The 19,465-nt window shown below is 38.5% G+C and overlaps 1 protein-coding gene across 1 annotated transcript; it reads left to right on the top strand.

Annotated features, from left to right (window-relative positions):
- The first annotated feature begins 5,047 nt into the window (after positions 1 to 5,047).
- Positions 5,048 to 18,594, top strand: cdk4 (cyclin dependent kinase 4). Its single transcript, XM_069677756.1, has 8 exons — positions 5,048 to 5,260; positions 12,599 to 12,833; positions 12,932 to 13,067; positions 13,176 to 13,343; positions 14,059 to 14,168; positions 15,454 to 15,504; positions 15,607 to 15,742; positions 17,763 to 18,594. Exons 2-8 carry the CDS (start codon positions 12,616 to 12,618, stop codon positions 17,862 to 17,864), a joined length of 921 nt encoding a protein of 306 aa, XP_069533857.1. The 5' UTR covers positions 5,048 to 5,260; positions 12,599 to 12,615; the 3' UTR covers positions 17,865 to 18,594.
- Positions 18,595 to 19,465: the final 871 nt, after the last annotated feature.

Raw genomic sequence — 19,465 nt, 5'->3', positions numbered from 1 at the left:
TTTAGCAGCTGTACTACTCAAGCACAACTGCTCCGAGGAACTGCCTTCAGCTTGACTTCTCTATTATCATTATGATGATGATAATTATTATTTTTATGACTATTATTATTGTAATGGCATCTGGACCATGTAGTACTATGTTATATTAAATAAACAGCAGATCTCGGTCAAGAAAGCATGCGAGAAACATGATAGGCTATGAGATCAGCCCATAGCTCTTTGTATATCCTGTTGTTATAGCATGTGCACCGCCGTCCAGCCAATAGGGAGGGATTATTTTTCATGGATAGAGGCGTTTTCTGACGGGATTCAATGGAGGCTGAAAGCCATAAAGTGTGAGGCACCAACATTAAAGTCTCAGGGGTCCAACAGCATCCTGTTTGTAGCTTCTCGAGCTTCAAACTGATGTCTTAAATCAGCGCGAGCGGTCGCGAGCTTTGCTAAAAAAAGGTTGATATTTCTTCTTCGGGCGAAACAGCACAGAGGGTGTCTGAGGAGACGGAGGCTTGACACTAAATCCTTTTAACAACTAATTAAAAGGCGATTTGTGCTCGAGTTTCTCATTTACCTTCACGAAAGGTGAAATAGGTCGAGGTGACAAACGTGTGTCCTTTGGTTTCTCGCGGTGGCATCCACGTATTCCCCAGTTTTGTTTTCTTCTTCTTCGCTTTTTATGCTGGTCGATCAAACGGGATTCGTCCCACACCTTCCCGCCTAAAGCAGGTCCGACAACCCGGTTAAAAAGTTACACTCAAGCAGCATAACGATTTAGAGATGGACAAGAAAGAATGAAAATATCAATTGCAGTTAAAAACATTTATGTCACGACAACTGGCGACGATTCAATTCTCCTTTTCCCGACCATCGTTGCGCCAAAAATCAGGAAGAGGAGGGATGACAGACATGGTCTCCTGCAAACACAAAATGAAGTGACAGCAAAGAGCAACTGTCCCTTTCTCCGGGGTTGTTTAAAACAGCTTCACATCATCAGTCTCATCACGATCATCATCATCATGTCTTCACCAAGGCCCACATGAGTCAGTGGCACAATAAAATGCAACCTCACATGACTGAAGCGATGCGTTCAGGATCTCCAGGATGCTAAAACTTGTTTAGTTGTTATTTAATGCGTGTGAGCTCCAGCACAAACTTCTGTACCTGTATAATACAGGATGTAGTTTTCCATTAAAGCATCCTCCTGTGCAGAGAAGAAATGAGTTCCATCCACAGTCAGAAGCAGCGGAATGACAGAGGCTGCTGTCCAAGGTGCTGATAATCATGTGACGTTGAGGCCACGTGCTGATAAATAGTCATCGGCTGTAAGAAGATCGTGTTTTTGTGTGTGGTTGTGTGTTTTATGTACCATAAGACTTTAATAGACATGCAGAAGTGTTTCAGAGGAGATTAGGCTAACTGTATATGTTTGGTGGCGATCCTGCCAGATTGACGCTGTTCAGTGTCTCTTGCAGAAACCCAAACAACAGAGAGATGATCACATATCTTTCTAACATTGGCTCAAGCTAACAAAGGTGCAGTTAAAGCAGCTATGAAATACAACATGTCCTGTTTGAAGTATACAGATTGTAATGTATGGTTGAGATCATAGGATAAGCTCTACACAGTGGTTTAGGAAGTGTTCAGATCTACAAACACACTCTGTTTTAAGTAAAAGTCCTGCCCAAAGTAACATCTTAATGATTGTCCAAATAAGTGTACAAACCTCAAAATCTGTGGAGTTAACAAAGCTTTCAAACAAGAAAATATAGTATTATACATTAAAAATGCAGCTAAACACAAGAAACAGAAGAGCAACTTCAAGTTACAGGTAACACAAGTTTGTACTTGAATAAATGTAAAGTTCTGCTCCACCACTGGATGTATACAGTTCAGTTAGAAGAGATATGTGTGACTGATAGATGGGGCCAGCAATGCTGCAGAAAAGACTCATTATATTAATCCCAGCTGAGTATAAACACTGATCACAGAACAGGACTGTGGGATGTGTAGTCTGTCATCGTGTATGAAGCGTCGGAGGTTATGAGTGCATTGTTGTAAACATTATTACACAGCCTGAGGCCCATTAATGTCCCAAGTGAGCAGATGTATACAAGTCCCTTAAAGAAATCATCAGTTTAATGAGGATGTAAACACACATGTTAAACACACAGTAATTATCCCACACAGATTAATGATATCAGAAATCTGATTATGCCACTTTTTATCATTTCTTGTCATTTGTGGTGAAAAAAACTGAGATGTTTATTTCTAACATGGTCACGCAAAAAAAAAAAAAAATGTTATTAACAAAACATCAAAGCTGAAATGAGCCTTTTTCACACAAGACATGTTGAAGAGTCAGAGTAGTTAAAGAACGGATGTACCAGTTTGTAACACAATTAAATGTGGCCGAATTCCATTTAGCTGCTTCAGTTTTAGGGTCCTGTTGTTGTGAATGTAGGCTCACTCTTTCATTGTTATGACCAACTGGGATACTTGAATAGAACAGAACCATTGCTGATCTCCTCGGCTCAGACTTTTTGTCCCAGCCTCTGTCACAGTCTGCATGCCACTGTCGCTGAACTGCATCCACGTTTCCTGTAACAAGTGAGATTGTGAAACAAGTCCTTCATTGTGCAGGACAACAGAACTCATAAAGTGTGAGTGACCAGCGAGGGTTTTATTTATAGACCACGACAAGTCCACTATTCATGTTTTCCTGCTGTTACACGCTGTTTCCACGGCAGACAGACATTGTGCAGCTAGTTTCAACCTTAACTGAATGCCTTATGTGAACGGATTCAGTCCATTTGTCCCTTTTTCTGGTTTTGACTTTTTTAAGCTTTTACTCCAGCACCTAAAACACCCAGGAGTCTTTTTCTGGTGTCTGGTGCTCGATCCTGTGACGCTGGAGGTCATCAGGCTGGCTGTGCACTAGAGAGCAGTATAACCTAATAATAGTTCATGATGATTGATTACAAGGTTATAAAATCATATTCATGGTTAACATGAATCATTAGCCAACAGAGTAGCGACATTAACAATGGATAAGTGTTGTTTTTATTTCTTTAACTGATTTACTAATAAAAAATATATGTGTTTTTAATGATTTAAATACATTCTGCAGCTTTTATGGAAGTTGTTCTCTTCTTTCTCTTCTCTTTTTCTCAGATATCTGCCAGGCCTAAAAGCATTTATCCAAAGTGAGATGAAGTAGCTCCATTCATATTCATTACACTTTATTCTCACTTATATTGTTTTTATACTAATAAATGTTTTTTGGAATAAATACATGATTTAAAAATAAAAGAAATGTACAACATTTAGAAGTAATGAAACCTTTTTTCTTTCACAGTTGCAGTGGATGAATTGGATTTGTGCAAATGCTCAAAGATGCACATATATACAAAATCTTCCTTAAATCAGCAGCTCTCTCTACAGGTCATGGCCAGCCCAATCCAGATCTGAACCCCATGTGATTTGTGAACTCTTCCCGAGTTAAAAGATTAGTATTCTGTTGTTTAAATATGAATAAGAACTTGTTTTCTTTGCATTATTCGAAGTCTGAAAAACATATTTTCTGTATCTTTTTGTTATCTTAACCAGTTATCATTTTCTGCAAATAAAAGTCCTGAATGAGAATATTTTATTTGGAAGTAGTGAGAAATGTTGTATACAATGAAACAAAAGTTAATTTTACTGAAACACAATGCAATAAATAAAAGAAGCACAGAAAAACATATTTTTGCAGTGGTCTCTTCATATTTTCCAGAGGTGCTCTACACATGGATAATACAAGATGTCACATGTGAATGTGTCATAAGGGTAGCTATTGTTTTATTCTTTCCTCGTTGATGAAGTTATATTTTAGGTGTTTTTGTTTTATTTCTTATATAGTGAGATTTTTTTTAATAAGCCTCTTTGTTCGTTTCTAATCTCACTTTAACAATCCTTTTCACTCCCCTAAAATATTGTGCTTTCATATTCTGTTACTTTTTAAAACAAAAATAAACTACTAAACATTTTGTGTGTTATGCTTAATTTCATGTGTCCCATATACCGTATAAAAATGTACACTCTGAGTAAAAGTTTTCTAGCCTTTACTCTCGTGTTACCACTCTTTTCTCAAGGCAGAGAAATGTCTTTTTCTTTCTTTCTTTAACTAGAATTTTCGTAACCACAGGTGGTGCACTATTACACTTACAACTTTAAATATAAGACAACTTTGAAGTTATGAACCCACCAGAGACATAATACTAACTGTTAATGATAACCGTTAAAAAAACATCTGGCACAGATGAAAGAAATTGAGCAGTGTGTAGTCAGCTGGTGACTACATTTATGGCAAACATTTGTCAATTTTTGGTGTTGTATAAAATACCAAAAATAGACAAATATTTCCCCATTTTTCAAATATATTTCCAAAGTTTGATACTTAAATTTACATTGTGGCTTTCTTTCTCTGAACAGCTGCAATAACTGCCTGTGATAGGTAACTTTATTCATGTTTTTTAGTTAAATGTTTATCTTACTGATGATTTCTTGTATTTTCCTCTGTATGTTGTGCTAACAGTTTTTCGTTCTTGAAAGATAAATAACTTTAATGTCTGATGTTATTCTTTTAGGCCTATTTCCTTTTTGCTGAGATGTCTTCATGAGCCCATTTTCTTTGGTGTGTTTTTATGACACACCAGACAAAACCTTTGAATTCCCTTAAAATAAATCTATTTACATTTTTTGTTACAACGAATAAATAAACAAAATTAAACTAAGAAATAATTGGATAATCTGGCATACAGTTTTAGGCCTATTGTCTGTACTTTTGGTAAAAATCTACAGGCACAAAGCATTTGTCTCTCTTTGTAAAAGAAGTGCATATATCAAAAAATAAAAAACAATAATTCAATTTATTCTGAATAAAATGTTTACTGTGACTTTCAGCAGAGTTTCACACATCAGCGTACTGATGTGTGAGCTGATTTTAGCCCCGCCCCCTCCTGAGTTGCTAGAAGCAACAGGAAGCGACAACCCCAAAACTAGTGCGGGCAGGCTGCAAGAAAAAACAGAGGAGGCCGAAATCAAATCATCTGAAACTTGGCCTCTTCGCATCAGATCCACTGCTGGGCTGTAGAAAGCTCAGACTGGACCCGAGCTGCCCCTCCTGACCCGGTTCTGAGGGAGTCAATACGTGGCAGATTCATGAGCATGTCCTCCTCATAAAGCTGAAGAAAGCTTCACCTGCCGCGAAGAAGAAACAGACGAGGTGAGTACAGTATGTAAACTGTGTGTTACATGAAACTGACTGTGATTCGTGCGTTACACTTTACAGTTTATGCAATGTGGCACCAGATGTGGAAACGCAAGTTGTCTGGCGGTGATTCGTCTCATCCGCTCCTGCTCTACTTTTTTGACTCTTTATCCTCCGCGCGGTCAGTTAACGTGTCGGAAAAGGGGGAGAAAGTTGTTGCTTTACTTTGTTGAGCCATTTTGATTAACAAAGGAGCGCTATGGAGGAGCACCACGTGTTACAGAGGGCTTTCCTTTCCGTCTGCACTGGCCTGGTTGTCTCTGCCTCCGCCCACCCGGCCTCCACCATGTCCGGCTACATCTGCCCTGATAAAGAAATGCATGACATGTGGGGGAGAAATGTGAGCTTCAGTTTGTCTGAAAATCAGTGCTGACAGGTGATCAACAGGTGGTCAGGGTAATGACCTCAGTGGGAGACAGTAGGGAAACTCCCAGGTGCTAAAAATCTGTCCTCCCCTCCTCTGCTTGTGTAAGAGTCACATCTTGTAACACTCAAAAATGTTGAATGTTTTAAGAATCTCCTGAAATATCTTCAGTGTAATTTTAGACAGTATACTGTAGCTGTCAGAATCAGTATGAGCTCTATTAGGAATAAAAAAGGTCTGAACTCCCTTCAGGCCTGGTTATTCTCCCTGTTCACCAGGCCTCTCTGCCTTGTCAGGTTTTTATCTGTAATTCTTAAACTTGTTACATTTTTGTGGCTTTGCTGCCTCCCACAGCTTGTTGCCACACAGTCCTGTTTTCCAAGAGGAAGGTTGCACACATACATGGATTGAGCGATGGATGTTAAACTCCTGTGTCATTCAACATCTGGGCATTGTGTACTATTAATATATCATAGTTTTAAAGGCTTTCTGAAATAATGAAAATTAGAACATGAAATTGGCATTTAGTAGTTTTTTTTAAAAGAAACATATCAAACATTATTTTTAGATTACCATTGTTCATAATCAGATTATTATTAGTTATTAATGTAATTAATTTAAAATGATCTTAATCTCAATGTCAGACAGAATGTTTAGTCGTCTGTAGCTCAGTATTTGGTCACTTGAAAGGCACATTTAGTTCTGTATAAATTCTCTATTTTATTTAATTTAAAACCATACTATACTATACATAACTATACTAATATTAATTTATTTATGCGACTAAAATTAACCAGTGTGTTTTGCGTATTAATAAATAGGGATTTACCAAATATGATATGATGTTTAATAAAGCAGAAAAAATGCAATGGAGACAGATATTTCTTCTATATTCTAAGTTTCTTGTTATTATTGCGCAGAAAAAAAAACAGTTTGAGGATATAAAAATATATTTTATAATAAATTATGTGTCTATCATATTAATGTGATGGTTTAAAAACACAACAGTTTCATTGCCAATTATTTTTGGGGTTAAAAAATGCAAAATTTGCCCAAATTAATGTGACTTCTGTTGTAAACCACGCCCATTTCCTGTCCTCTATCCAGATACAGAGATTGATGATTTTGTTGGTTGAACAGATGCAGATAAAGATAATGACGTCCCTGCACATCTCTTCCAATAACAGCCTCACTGTAAAATTAAATAATGTAACAAATAATGTAAAACCGTATGTGGATGTTTTATTTCAAGTATTTTAAACTCAGCTCCCCGCCGTTTTAACAAAAGCTTATCAAACAAATAAATCTTAATCTTCATTTAATGTTTTTACTCTTAACGTCACCGGTTTAGTTGCAGTTAACTGGTTGGATTTGGTTTTTTTTGTATAAAATAGATAAAATATCTGTGAAGAGCAAACTCACAAGAGTTAATTTTCTGTTGAAGTATTTGTGATACATTTAAAAATCAGCTGCTAATTAATTAAACTCAATTTGAGCTTTTTTATGGAAGCATCATAAAAATAATGTCTGAAAATAAAACATGCAAGACAGGCATTATTTATTATATTATTATTATATTATAAGATCATTTTTTGGGTTTTATTTTTTAGGTTTTATTCACCGTTTATTTCTCTGTTCAGTTCTAATCTGAATATTTTTTTAGGAATGTGTATTTCTTGCAGATTCACAGCATTGCAGGCGGCTCTTGTCCGCAGACGCTGACTCGACGGTCTTTGCGTAAGAGGAGGAAATGTGGTGTCTTCAACATGAATAATGCAACTTTTCTTCCTCTTATTATCAAAAGTTAATATTGACCACTTCAATATTTGTGGTTTTGGCTGCGTGTGAAAATTTAAACCCTAGTTACATTTATGAGTTGTATGTCTGTTAATTTCATGTTCACTCCAACCCCAGTATTTTATATATATAATATCTTAAAGTATAATCAATCCTATAGTCAATAATTATCCCAGTGTGAACAATCAGTGAAATATGGTCTCAATCACTGGTTTTTACCAGTTCAGATTCAGAACATAAACATGTTTAGTTTGTTCACATATATTAAATTGAAAAATAAAATATTAAAAAGGCATTAAATGATCATATTTGAGAAACTTTTCTGACATATATTTTACCGTCAGTTGGCGTCTAAACTAATAAGGTCATTGTTAGAGATTTACTCAAGTACATTATGTCTGGTTGCAGTATTAGTTTGCTGAAAGACACTAACAAGCCCCTAAATATGAATTATAAAAGGTTGAAGGTATCAGTTAAAAGTAGGTTAAAAATTAGTGTTGAAACTGCATTTTAAGGCACATGTTTATTATTTCACATAGGGGAAAAATGATCTCATCTTAACATCAACAGCAGGGGTGGGGGGCTCTTGGTAACACCGTACGATACGTGGCCCACGATAACGACAATATCACGATACAGTGATTCTGCCGTAATTGATATATTGCAACACAATCATATAATGATATCTGATTAACTGAAGAATATATAATGCCCTTAAAAGGTGAAGTTCAGGATTAATGTATTTATTCACTGCAATTTGGTGTCCGTTTCACAGAATTTGACATAAACTATGATGAAACAATGTACGTGTTTCAATCTGTAAATTCAATTTACAGAACTGTAGAACAAATTAGGACTTTGGACCACCGCGAGGAGTCATGAAGTAGTGACGCGGTGAGTCAAAATCACAAGGAAATCTGTTTAGAGTGCCAAATATTTTTAAATTGAAATATCGATATTTGGCGCCAGCATAGCGATAATTATGTTGCACGAGTCAGGATGACGATATATTGCTGTCGATGTTTTGTCCCACCCCTAATCATCAGCAAGATTATAAAATATGAGACACAAAATCAGGTGCAATGTTTTTTTGAGAGGAGGGGTGGAGTTGATAAGAATAGAGATCACTGATGATATAAACTGCACGTTCTGATCCCATCAACTGTTCATGAAACAAAGCAGCAGGAGAAGGAGGAAGCATTTATGACTTTAAAGTGTCAGGTATGAGAACGGTTTTAATATGGAGTAAGGGAAAGGGCGAGCTAAAGATGGAGAGGGAGAAGCAGTGGGGACAGGAAGTGTACCAAACTGATTAAAGGCTGAGAATTGAAGGGAGGGATGTAAGGAGTGGGCTGATGCTCTCGCTGGTTGCCTGCTGACAGGCCGGGGATGGATGGAGCTGAAGAGGCCAGAGGAACGCTCTCTGGTTAAACGTGCTTCCTGTGCTCCCAGAGCGGCTGCCAAAAGTCCTGCGTGAACTGTTTGCTTCAAAATGGCGTCTCATTCAGTGAGTCATTGACCTTACTCATGAGCTCAGGTACCCGTTGCTCGTTGATTATAAAACATTTTGGCAAATGCAATAGAGTTGATGAATTCCTCATTGAATAAAAATATGTCACAAATTTCAGCACTTTGCACCCAAAGTACCTGAAGAGCTGTTAAGAGGGTGCACTGTAATAGAGGCCAACACATCCAGCCAAAAATGTTGTGCACTTAGCTCCAAGCACAGTTAACTCCTGCTGCTAGAAAGCTTAAAATATACTGAGGAGTGTTATTTATTCATCACCTCTATTATAAATAAGCTGCACCTTCAATATTTTTATATTAACAATCAGATAGACGACTCTGTAATGTGAAAGGTGCGCTTGAAGTGATGAACCAACAAAGAGTTAGTGCTCTACAATGCAGCTCCCAACAGCTCGACAAAGCTAACTTCATTAGCATGATAAAATAGCATTAGCTTGGTCATGGTAAAAACAGTATTTATAGTGCCTCTCTAGTCTTCTGCACTCTCAAAGCGCTACATGCCTTCACAGCATTCATACAGACACACAAACACCGAAGACTACACCTTTGGGAGCTATTGGGGGTTCATCATCTTGCCAAAGGGACCCTTGAAATGTCACTAGAGAGCTAGGAATTTAACCGCCCTTGTCCATCCCATACCTCCTGAGCCACAGCTGTCCCAACATGAAGGAGCATTTATCTGTCACAGAGTAAGATAGATCCTTCAGGAGTTGGTGGAGACCAAAACAGAGCTACAAGAAGAGCGAATATCAAACTTACATCCACCATGTGGAAAGAAGCACGACTGTGTCTGCTGGATGTGTAAATAAGCAACATTTAGCTTTTCTGTTTGCTCTGTTTAAAGATGTCTGTCTTCAGTATAATGTCTGCTTACAGCAGCGTGTGTTGAAGGTTCACCTCCTGGTGATGATGAGCTGAATTTACTGGCCCAGAGAGCCAATTTAAACCACCTTTGGCTTTATTTAAAATAGAAAGCAAATTATTGTCTGTTGTATATAAGGTGATGATCATATATAGAAATAATAAAAATGTATTTGGTTTTTATACTTAGGTTACTAAAGATTATCTGTAGATCTATTATCTGTGTAGTGTAGTGGTTAGCGTTGTCGACTCACAGCTTGAAGGTTCCTGGTTCGAATCCCGGTTCACTTTCTGTGTGGAGTGCATGCTCTCCCCGTGCACGCGTGCGTTCTCTCCGGGTATTCCGGCTTCCTCCCACAGGCCAAAGAAATGCTTGTTAGGTGACTCTCAAATTGTCCATAGGTTGTGAGTGTGAAAGGTTGTCTGTCTCAATTACGCCTTTCCCATTGTCAGTGAAGTATCCTCCTGTCGGTCTCTTTTCTGCTGCGTCACCGTCTGACGTCACAAACGCGCATGAAACAGGGTTAGTAAACAGTGAAGATGTTACGGTGGTTAGGTCTTTATTGTATCTATTACTCATTCAGTCTATTTATCAAACTCGGCGCCGACAAATTTGGAACGATGTTTGACCGCTACTTGTAGCTGAGATGATAAGGAGTCGCAGAAGTTACAGACGGAGCATAGCATCACGGCGGAAAGGGGGCGGAGATTAGTGTGCCGACACGGGTTTTGTGTTCCCATCAATGCCGATCAGAGCCGAGGCAATAATTACCCGGGTCTACTGCAGAGTCATTTGACCCGTGTAAGCGGTATAGATAATGTTGTTAGTTTAATTTTGGAGGATTTGCAGTAGTCATACATCAAATTATGAAATAGCTCATTCTTTATTTATAGCTGTAATTCATTGAAAATGTTGCACATTCAGCACAGAACCAAAGTGGTCCAGTCAGCTCTTTGCCACACGTACCAGGTTCCCCCTCTTTAGTGCAGTAAACAGCAGCCCTGTAATACACCTGAAGCAGTCCGTCTCACAAATGGACTTACTGAAGTAGAAAAACAGCCCTTGTCCCGCTTATTGAGTTCAGTGTTACAACAGCTTGTCTTGTTGTTACATTGTACGTGAAATACTGCTGCTGAGAACTTACATGACAGATGAGGGTCAGTGGTTTACTGATCCATACATCACAAACATGCCGCTGTAACTGATCGCTAAATGGAGCTCTACTCCACACTCATGCACTTCTTCTTCCTCCTCCTACTCCTTATCCATCTCCTCCTCCTCCTTTCACTGATCCTGATCCTTGCAGCCGAGGTGTCACTGGAGAGATCCTTGAATGGCAACTCTTAGCTAACGAGCTGATGTAATTTAGATGCAAAAAATGAAATGGAAAAAAATTGTTGTTCTGGAGTTGACAGTAAACACATCTCAAGGAATTTACACTGTAAACTTCCATGTGCAGAGCTCATGAGGACATTGATATTGAAGCACATAAATAGCTGTTAATTAGACCATCTTCTGCAATGTGTTTTTATTGGCCTGAGCACAGTTCTATTTAAATTTACAAAGCTGTGCTATTGGCCTGTTGGTTGTTCCACCAGTTTGTTTCAGACTTAAATATCTCAACAACTATTTGATGGATTGCCATGAAAAATATTTTACAAATAGTGGTCTCTAGATGATGCATTCTGAGAACTTAACTAATCCTACTACTACAACAACTACTATGCAATGAAGTTATGCCCCCTCAGGATGAAGCATCATAACTTAGGTGGCCTGACTTTTCATCTAGCACCAATCATGAGGTCAAATTTGTAACATTTCTGTCAGCCTCACCTGTATTCTGTGTTAGGTACACATACACATGTTAGCATGCTAACACGCTTAACTAAACGGTTACCCTTGTAAACGAGACCATGTGTTAGCATTGTCACTGTTACTACGTTAGCGTGCTGACATTAGTACAGTATAGCCTCAAAGATCTTTTATGCCTACAGGTGTAATAATAAGAAATGACACATATCAAAAGACATTGAAACTTAAATAAAACGTTATATGTAAAAGGGAGTTTTTTTTGTCCTAAATGTTTAAGCTTAAAGCTCCTGTGAGGAGTTTTTCGCTGGTCATGAAATTAATTCTGATGACTCTATATGACCCACAAAAGCAAACCAGACCATCAGTGACAGAATTGATGATTTCTAAATGGTTATTTCTATTGCCTGAAACCACTGGCGGGGGGGTAGGTGTCAGACGAAGCGATTAACTGCACGCTGCCTTTGTTTACATTTTCCAGGGCAAAAATGTAAAGTGAGTGATACATATGACTGAGAAAGAAAGCAGGATGAGATTTTTTGTTAAAAATCGGCTTTGTCCACAGGGGGCGCCAAAATCGACACAAACTGAAAGTTCCTCACAGGAGCTTTAACTTTTGTGATTATTGTAGTTGAATGTTTTTCAGTTGTTTTTTTTGTGCCTGTTTTTTAATGTATGTTACTGGGTGTTGATGTATCTCTTTTATGATAGAACAATAGGCTTTTTCAACTTAACTTATTCTATATTATTTGTAAATAGAAGATGCCCTTTTGTGTTGTTTCAAAATGGTGGTTAAAAAGACGCATACAAAAGTATGCTGTTAAGAATGACACAAGTCTTATATAAACTCTCTCTACAAACAAATATGACCTTTCATCGTCTCATTATTCTAAATAAAAGCATTTATGGCTTTTTCTTCTGCTCCGTCTCTCAGTCTGTTTGATCTTGGCCATGGCCCACGCCACCAGTATCCAGTATGAGCCGGTGGCAGAGATCGGAGGAGGCGCTTACGGGACGGTTTATAAAGCCCGAGACACGGAGAGCGGACAGTTCGTGGCTCTGAAGAGCGTGCGTGTCCAGACGGACCAAAACGGCCTCCCCCTCTCCACAGTCAGAGAGGTGGCTCTGCTGAGAAGACTCGAGCAGTTCGACCACCCGAATGTGGTCAGGTAAGACGGCTATCTATGTGTTATGTTGTTCAACTTGTGTTGTCTACAATTTGTTTGAATACCTCTCACAGAAGTCACTGTGTTCTTGTACGTGACAGGTTAATGGACGTATGTGCCACCCAGAGGTCGGACCAGGAGACTAAAGTCACTCTGGTGTTCGAGCATGTGGACCAAGACCTGAAGACGTACCTGGAGAGAGCTCCAGCTGCAGGATTATCCCCTACACACATTAAAGTGAGAACTAACGATAGCTACACTAAACAACATTTTTACTATTTTCTTTTAACTGTGTTTTAAAACATGTCTTTTTTAGAATATTTAGTCTAAAGTGTGTTTTTGCAGGACCTGATGAGGCAGTTGCTGTGCGGTCTTGCATTCCTGCACTCTAACCGTGTGATGCATCGAGACCTGAAACCAGAGAATATTCTGGTGACCAGTAAGGGCCAAGTCAAGCTGGCTGACTTTGGACTGGCCCGCATCTACAGCTGCCACATGGCCCTCACTCCTGTGGTAAGAACTCACCTGGAACAAACGTCTTTTTTTTGGTTTCAGCTCAACTTTACATTAACCCCCAGCCTCTGAAAATGTAGTTTCCCTAATGTTATCCTTGTGAATACAAGACACTATGAACCTCGCATAACCATTCATTTTAAACTAATGTCCATGCTAGAATGTGATGGTTTTTTTTCACTAGCTCACAGTTGAATCCTTGAATTCATACTCACAGTTTTAAAAAGACTTATGGCTCCACAGCCATGCTCACTTCTCTAAGAGGCAGCATCTCAGCTACATGCTAATCTCAGAAAGCTAACTTGCTAACAATGACAATGCTAAAATGCCTACATTCAGGTGGTATTACTAACCAGCTTCTCAATCATCCGTAGCATGTTAAGAATCACTAATTAGCTCCCAACAAACATTATTTAATTTGAAGAATTGGACCGATGTATGGAAACCTATCAGATGTCTTCCTATTTACTGTACATCACTGTGTGGTGGTGTGTATGTTCCCTGGTGCTATGATCTCCAGTTTAAATACTTTTATCTCCTCATATGTCGATGTCATAACTCCAAACGTCCAGCTCTTTATTCTTTTACAATACGGTCTCCACAAAGAACGCGTCACTGCAGGTTTTTATTAGTTCCGTATTTTTGCTTTCCTTTACTTGTGTCTAAATGATTTAGTCCTGTCCCTGTTGATGGACTCCATGTTTGTGTCTCCCAGGTGGTCACGCTGTGGTACCGGCCCCCTGAGGTTCTGCTGCAGTCCAGTTATGCCACACCTGTGGACATGTGGAGCACCGGCTGCATCTTTGCCGAGATGTTCAGACGCAAGTGAGTCAGCAGAAAAATGTCCAAACAAAGACGACTAAATTTATGATAATATATTCGTTATGATCAAGAGGTTATAATGTGATACAGTACTATGTGTATGCCGGAGTCAGTGATTACAATCAGTTTAGAAAAACACATTTGTCTTGCAGAAAAGTAACTAGGACAGATTTTGATGTAGTTTTGCGGGAACTATTTTTAGCTGGATTATTGGATTTCTTTTCATTCCAAAAAGTGTGGCATCTTTATTCTGGACATAGATCATAGGTAGGGCGGATAGGGCATACCAAGCACATGACTGAGGTCAATGTTCAGCCTCTTATTTATTGTTATGGTTTCCTTACTAAAACACTTGAATATGGTCAGACAAAGATTGTGGCTTTGGTTTAATATTGACAAAAGTCTCTGTGACTTCTTTGAAGTGAACCAAAATAAGATCTTTCCCTAGCCATAACTTAGTATTTTCTGTGTTATACAGTTTATGTTACCATAAAAAAGGTGCTTATTAGTGCTTAAGTTGACAGGATGTGGTAGAGAAAACAAAGGAAATGCACTGACATTTAACAGGTTGAAGATACGCACAAATGATCCCTTGTGTCAGAGCAGCTGTGATGAGTTTGCTAACAGTTCAGGCGGGTTCAGATCGTATCTGTAACTTGATCACATTATGAGGTTATCTTTGGCTCAGGAGAAACCTCAGTTACGCCCGCCTTTAACCCCGTCTACAGAAATTTACTCCAAACATGCTGAAATCAATAGTGGACGCCATGAATTTTAGATTTGATCTGGAAGTGAAGTGCATGATGGTAAAGCTAAGTGTCATCAGCACCAAAACTTCTTTGAAGTTAGCATAACAAACTGTTTCTGCTAACAAGAAGCATAATGTCTGAATGTAAGTCTGTTTATTCTGCTTGGACACCGTGAACATTTCCAGATCAGCTGAGAACGCTGCAGTGACCCACACAGCGGCTCCATCTAGTGGAAAAAATTACATATTGAATGAAGATAATGGTAACTTAAAGAGATTCATGCCATGGAAGCAGTTAGTATAATGGTCAATGTATTCTGGTATTCTAGTATCATGAACCTTTAACAGGTTGATCGGGGTGAAATGCTGCAAACTTGAACAAACAGTAGAAACATCGAGCTTGCCCTTCGTGCCAAACTGCTAGTCTGCTTCTAAAGCACATCAGGTTCCTGTTTGCCCTCCTGCACAAACAGGAAATTAAGAGTCATGTGAACTAATAAAACACTATCTGCTTCAATCTATTGACTCTGTGTCTGACAGACCTTTGTTCTGCGGAGAATCAGAAGTGGACCAACTTGGGAAAATTTTCGAGTGAGTAACAAACAGTTTTTTATCACATTTCCCTGATTATAAGATGTATTTGTTGATGACTCATATGAAACCTTTTTCATTGGAATTGTTCTGTCAATTCAGAGTAATCGGCTTGGCACCAGAGGAGGAATGGCCGACTGATGTTACACTCTCTAGGAAGAACTTCCCCCCTCTCTTACCTCGACCAATCACTGACTTTGTTCCCGAGATAAATGAGCAGGGGGCACAACTATTGCTGGTAAGATTTCACCATGAATTAAAAATTGTTGCAGTCCATCCTGCATCGTAAATGAGTCATTCTTAGCTGTTTACAGAGTTAAAAGCAGGCTGGTAAAAGATAAGTAACCTCAGACTCCAGAAGAATTTTGTACACTCATAGTCTGCTGATGTCCAACAAAAGCCACAAGAATTTAACTGATGCAGTGTGGGAAATTCCTGTGACTTATGTGGCTGAACCAGGTGGTTAAAGTAGAGGAGAGAGCAGTTTGAAGAATAGTAATCTCTCTGTGTTTAGATTCACAGGGCTGCTAAAACTGAAAATATATCCTAATATACAACTTTTCAGTGGATTAGTCTGTATTCTAACTTTTCTATATGATGTTATTATTCGCAATATAAGAAACAGGATTTGAAAGTTGACAAAAAATTACCCCCAAAAAACATCCAACTAAATCCATGTGAATAAAGAAAGCCAATCACTTATACAAGTTAGTTTAAACTGACTTTCCTCTGCCCTTGTTGAAATAATAAAGAAAAGGATATTACTCAAAAACATTTTCAATTCGGTGTTTTTAAACCTGGGCCCTATTTTTACAAATGTGTGTCGAAAAATACAAAAACTTTTGGAATCGGTCCAGTCGATCGGTCCTCCACTGTAGCCACGATAGAGTCATGATTCAAGATTCAAGATGTTTATTGTCACTCCGGTTATACAAGTACAATCGTGTGAAATACTTATGCTGATTAGAAAGGGTAAAATATTAAATATAGAGACATTAAATAGAATAAAAATAATAATAATAAAATAAGGAAGCAGTAACGAAACAGTAACATAAAATAAAAGTAATAATAATAATAATAAGGATATTTGAGAAATATTTAAATTTTTCTAGTATATACATTATAAGACAAAAACTACACACACGTAAGGCAGAGGACTATACACAAACGACTATATACCTAGGATACGGCCGCAATGGCTGCAACATAATCCCCTGGGGAAACTGCACCCGATCAAAGTACGTCCACTAGAAGTGCTTGTTATTGACAGAGTCAGATTTTTACCCCAGGTGTCCGACAACACTACGGAAATGATGCCTGTGAAGATCGTCCTTTTTTTAAAGAGTAACGTCCTTTTTCTGTAACCAGAAACAGAAGTCTCGCTCTGAAATCTCGCGGGTGGTGAGATGTTACCTGAACAGGGCGGTGGAAACGTGAGTTAGAGTTGGACGTATGGAGAGGAATGCCAGCAAGAATATATTTCAAAAGCCATGGCTGAATATTTACCTGAATTGGATGATGAAGATGAGGCATTTGAATTCAATGGCCCTCCCTTTTTATTTCAGCCAGAGTTCACGGATGAAGAGCTCATAGAAAGTGAAGAGAGAACAAGGAGAGAGAGAGAGGGGCAACAGGAACCTACGCTTTCTGTACACCAACACAGCAATCCCTACCAAAATCTCTCCCCAACTCTAACTCAGGTTTCCACCGACCTGCGAGATTTCAGAGCGAGACTTCTCCTTGAGCGAGACTTCTGTTTCTGGTTGCATTTGTAGTCCGAGTAGTATTGACCAATCACATATCAGCAGACTTCGTTTGCATGCAGGAAAAACATTGCATTTAGAGAGCGAAAGGGGCGGAATACAAACCGCCGTAATGTCATCACGGCTCCCGTCTGCATCTGGCGACAACTTAGTTTTTTATTAATCTCTATAAACAGAAATCTGCATGCAAGTGCAGCTAACTGTCTGTTCTTCGACGTCATATCTTAACTCCATTCTCGCTTCTTAAGTAATTAGCTGTTGCTCCCAGAGGCGTCATCGTCAGATGTCGTCTGTTTCCTGTCTTGATGCTAAGCTAAGCTAAGCTAACCTGCTGTATGCAGTTTCATATGTGCTGAACAGACATGAGAGTGGTATAAACCTCCTCACCTCACTCCTGTTAAGTAAGCAGTAAATACTTTTTCTGAAAAATGAAGCTGTACCTTTAAGACCTGACAGTGACGCAGTGCTAATATCCTGCTTTTCTTTCTCTCACAGGAAATGCTGACCTTTGACCCCTTTAAGCGAATATCTGCCCTGAATGCCCTAGAACACACATATTTCCGAGACGAGGAGACATTGACTCAGACAAAAAGCTGAAAAGATGCAGTGAAACATGCAGCAAGAGGTAACAGTGTCTAAGTTTAGACCTGGCCTAACCATAAAGGAATTAAGTTTCATTCAGTGCCTTTCAAGATGTCTGGGTTATGCTTTGGGATATTTTTTTGTCACTCCTGCATCAAAAAAAGGATTAAGAAAAGAAGAGGAGGGGGCTTAAGGATCACTGGCCTGCTTCCCAACATGTAAATGTCACTATTTAGGATGTTAACATGTCACGTCTCAAAGGACAGTACCAGTGTTTTTGATGTTTGGTTTCTGTATCGGCCTCAGAAACGCCTGTCATCTCCTCTGAAATGTTGCTCTTGTTATTTTTGTACAGAGTTTAGACGTCAAGATGTCATCTTCTCCTGTAATAGGCTGAACAAAGTCTGGCAGATGACACCTCGGGGTTAGAAGAGCCAGTTGTTAGTGATTTTACTGTATTTGTGTAAATATTTAACAGCAGAGGCCTTTGACAGCCTTTTAGCTGTACGAAAAATCCTGAGAAAAAGAGGATATAGCCTGAATAGAAAAAAAGATAAACGCACAACAAAGACACACGTCAGAAATCCTGGTATTGCCCTCACATACTCTCGTAAAGTGAAAGAAATGGTCTTCGTGGACGACTGTCGGGTTGGACTTCATTTCATGTTTAACATTTTTTGCTTAAACCATCTGAAATCGACCAGCACTGCAACAACGAGTAAATAAACAACAGTTTTAATCACAATCAGACTTCTTTGTGTATTATTATGAAGATGGCAGTTGACAAATAACTGATAAATGTGTAATATGATAACTGAAATATTTTGTCATAAAAAAACAAAAAAACAAATACTAACCAATTTAAAACATGTCGCCTCACTTTACTGTTCTTCCTCTTATAGTGACCAAAAATACTGAATTTGTGTGTCTTCTATTTTGGTTTCTGCAGGTGAATTATTATGGTGTGAACTTTTATAACTGCTCTTCAAAAGCTCCCTTCAAATAGTTTAAAACAATATAAAATTAAAGGGCGCTAGTTTAGCTCAGCGGTTAAATCATGCGTCCAACATAGGCCATAGCCCTTGATGTGACGGCCCTGTGTTCGACTCCCACTCACTTGCCGCGTGTCATCTCTAATCTCTCTTGCCCTGTTTCTGACACTAGCCACTGTCCTCCCTCATAAATAAAGGCATGAATAAAACAATATAAACCTAACAATCTGATGAATTATCTTTTAAAATAACTGGAATATTCCTAAATATAAAAGAATGTCATGTTAAATTGCTAACATTTACTACCCAGTTATTAGCTAGCATTGATACACAGTGACGACTTAATGGATACTAGAAAGTTAAAGAAGAAGTTCAACATTAGGTGAAATATTCTTACTCGCTTTCAAGCTGAGAGTTTTATAAGAATATTGATACAATTTTTAGCCTGTATAGTAAATTGGTCCGTCTCTGTTCAAAGGTAGAATAATCCACATTCTTGTACCGCTAAAGCTAGCTAGCATGCTATATCTCATTTGTGTAATCCACAACAAAACCAACGTTTAAAAACCAAAAGTTGTTCACCCATATCCTTTAAAAGCTTGTCAATGAATGAATTATGTGATA

The sequence above is a fragment of the Semicossyphus pulcher genome, unplaced genomic scaffold (genome assembly GCF_022749685.1).
Source record: "Semicossyphus pulcher isolate SPU_LCO1_2020_fin unplaced genomic scaffold, fSemPul1.0.p SCAF_3, whole genome shotgun sequence".
In the NCBI taxonomy this organism is placed as follows: Eukaryota; Metazoa; Chordata; class Actinopteri; order Labriformes; family Labridae; genus Semicossyphus; species Semicossyphus pulcher.
Note: the sequence above shows the minus strand (reverse complement) of the source record. Positions and strands in the feature narration are given on the sequence as shown.